The 3,331-nt window shown below is 24.9% G+C and overlaps 2 protein-coding genes across 2 annotated transcripts in view, besides 2 other annotated features; one reads left to right on the top strand and one right to left on the bottom strand.

Annotated features, from left to right (window-relative positions):
• Positions 1-209: 209 nt before the first annotated feature.
• EDI_048710 (AP-2 complex subunit alpha, putative) lies at positions 210-2,447 on the top strand (the record flags this gene model as incomplete). Its single annotated transcript, XM_001739075.1, has 1 exon — positions 210-2,447. The coding sequence occupies one exon, from the start codon at positions 210-212 to the stop codon at positions 2,445-2,447; it is 2,238 nt and encodes a 745-aa protein (XP_001739127.1).
• Positions 2,341-2,372: a sequence feature (AT_rich).
• Positions 2,448-2,484: 37 nt separating the features above from the next.
• The window catches only part of EDI_048600 (uncharacterized protein), a gene marked incomplete at both ends in the record, with an annotated part of 1,415 nt that continues 568 nt past the window's right edge, over positions 2,485-3,331 (bottom strand). The window contains one exon of the mRNA XM_001739074.1: positions 2,485-3,249. Within this exon, the coding sequence (XP_001739126.1) occupies positions 2,485-3,249 (765 nt within the window). The remainder of the gene's footprint in view (positions 3,250-3,331) is intronic.
• Positions 2,542-2,569: a sequence feature (AT_rich).

Below are 3,331 nucleotides of genomic sequence, written 5' to 3'. Positions count from 1 at the left end.
ATGATTTCAATCCAAGATAACAGCTTATGATAGAATGATTGTTCATATAAGTTGCTTTTATCAGTACATTAGGGTATGAGGTAGATTATGGGATGGTGAAGTTATTATGTTGTTAGCTAATCAAAATTTATTTATAAACATGCTGGATATCTAACATTTTAAGTTGTTATAGAAATGTACCTGGAGCATGTAGTTTACTGATCAACACAATGCAACATGACCTTCAAAATACAAAGGATGAAGTGATCTGTGAAACACTATCAACATTAGCTGTTATTTCAGATGCACAAATAGCAGAAGTGGTTGGACAAATTGTAATGAAATTAGCATTTAATAATAGTGAAGTAATAGTTAGAAAGAAAGCGCTATTAGTTTTAAAGCAGATGATCAAATTCTTTCCTAGTTTAATTAATCTTGAACCACAATTTATTAAAAAAGTTGAATTGACAATTCAAAGAGAAAATGATTTAGGGGTTATTCAATCATTATGTAAATTATTATACGAAGTAATTCTTAAAGACAAAAATAGTGGAGTTGATTTAAAGAAATATCAATGTTTATCATTTAGTTTAGTTCAAATTTTCAAAAGATTATTAACAGAACCTACTTCTGAAGTAATGTATCATGGGATCTGTATGCCATGGTTGGTTATTGATTTAATTAAATTAATTCCTTTAATTTGTATAGAAAAAAGAGAAATAGTTTCATTCCAATCATTATGTGAAGAGTTTTTACAAATTGGGTTTAGTGATTCTCTTTTTGAAATACCATCAAGCCAAAGAGATATTATATTTTCTATTGAAATAGAAATAATAAAATATTCATTTGAATTTGAAGTAAAAAGATTATCAAACATATCAATTTCATTATTAGGAAAATTACTTGCGGTGAATGACATTAACATTAATTACCTAACTCTTGATTTATTAAATATTGCAAGTCAAAATGGATTTAAAGAATCTACTAAGAAATTATTTGCAAAAGTAATAATATTAGGTAATAGTTTTGATATTGAATTAAAGAAAAGGGTAATTGATACATTATTTAGTATGTGTGATAATTCAAATGTTATAAATATTTGTCAAGTATATAATCAAATGATTAATAATGAAGATTTGATAGGAATAAAAGAAGATTTAATATTTAAATTATGTATTTTAACAGAGAAATATTTAAAAGGAAAAGAATATGTTGATATTATGATGAGTATTGCTTTTAATGGAGGTAATTATATATCATTTGAATTATGGAATAGAACCTTAAGAAAACTTTATGATGACCAAGAAGCTACTAAATATTGTATTTTGTTAATAGAAAAAATTATTAAAAAGAATTTTGGAAGTGATGACTTTATCGAACTTTGTTGTTTAATACTTGGAGAATATGGAGAATATTGTGAAGATATTTTATCATTAATACAAACCCTTATTTCAAAATTTAGATTTATTAAAGATTCTACAAAAATTAGAATAATCACTGCTTTAATGAAACTATTAAAGAAATTTAATTCTATAAAAGACCTTCTTATGAATATTTGTATAGAGTATCAATACTCAAGTAATTGTGAGTTACAACAAAGAATTAAGGAATGTTTATATCTCATTGAACATCCTTCTATGATTCCTGTTGTTATTGATTCTTCGATTTATAAAGACACAACTATAGAAGAAAAAACAATTATTAATGAAGTAGAAGGAACACCGTCTCTTAAATTAACATCAACGACTAAAATTGTTAATAAGTCTAATGTTATGAAGAAACAATTTAAATTCCACTTCTCTCACTCTTTAAATCCAAGTGGATTATGTGAAAAAGTTGAAATAATTTATAAAAAAACAATGAGCCTTAATGAAGGTATTATTTTTCAAGATCAAAATATTCAAATTGGTTATAGAAGTAAAGTTATTGATAATGTTGTTGGTGTTCAATTATTCTATGGTAATATATCATCACTTCCTATTACTGTAAATGTTCGTGTTATTGTTCCACATGGTTTAACTTCTTCTCTTCAACAAGATAAATTAACAATTGAATCTCATCAACAAATGAATCACATTATTCAATTTAAATTAAATACCTCATTCCTTGAACCTCCAAGACTTCAAATTGACTATCATTTTAACTCAACCTCAATCAACGTTTCATTACCTTTACCAATTACTCTCCTTAAATTTTTTAAACAACCAACTCCAATGATATCCTCTTCATTACCAGAACAAACAACAATACCTTATCTATTAAATATTAATCAATTTCAATCATTATTTTCGCGTTATAATTTAATCTTTCAATCAAATGATCAGGTAGTAGAAACACATTGCATTATTCCTACATTAGGGGAAATTAAAATTCAATTTAAATTTAATTTAAAAGAATTATCTGTATCATCATCAAATGAACAACTGAACTTAGATGTTATTGCACTGATTTTATATTCATTACAATAATTTATTTATTCAATTTCTGACAATAACCATTACCAAGTTATTCAATTAATAATCTCTTTTGAGGTTCTTTTTTATTTAAAAAGATTTCATCAACATTAAAAGAATATTTATTTTTATATTTTGAGATAAATTCTATTTGTTCATTCTTTGATTTACAATTTTTCAATTCAGGAGATGAACATAATAAATCAAACATTATTTGTCTATATATTGGAGGGACACAATCCAAATTGAATATTGTACTTGGTGGATCATTATAGTCAATACCTTCTTTTATTCCATTTATAATAACAAAATTTGATGGTTTACAAGTAAATTGATCAATTTGTTTTTTTAATACACGATAATCAATAGCTTTTAATTTACGTAATTCATACCATTCATAAAGAAGAGTGTTTAAAAGTGTTGGTGTTAGACAATACTTTATTTCATTTTCTATTATCTGACCTGTCAAACTTTGATTTTTGAATAAGATTAATTCAAGTACTTTATTAAAAATGATGTTAATTGGAATAATCGGATATACAGCATCTTCTATATAAATTACATTTATCATATCACCTCCAGGAATTGTTTTTAGGTTTGTTAGTATTTGTTGATCAGAAAATATAAATTTATAATACTGGTGTACTGCAAAATAAATTTTTTTTGGTGGATATGTTGTTATAGAAATACCACGAACTATTTCTATAATCCAATTAATCATCTCTGAATTGGAAATACCATTTTCATTAATTAATGGCCTTAATAATGTTCCATCTTCCCTTATTGCATAAAGGTGTCGTTGAATAACATATTCTCTCTGAACAAAGGAGACATGATCAATGTTATCATTTTTAACAATTATTCTTGATTGTTGAAGTGCATCTGATAAATATCAAAAG

This window comes from Entamoeba dispar, genomic scaffold (genome assembly GCF_000209125.1).
Source record: "Entamoeba dispar SAW760 scf_1105229461957 genomic scaffold, whole genome shotgun sequence".
NCBI lineage: Eukaryota > Evosea > Mastigamoebida > Endamoebidae > Entamoeba > Entamoeba dispar.
Note: the sequence above shows the minus strand (reverse complement) of the source record. Positions and strands in the feature narration are given on the sequence as shown.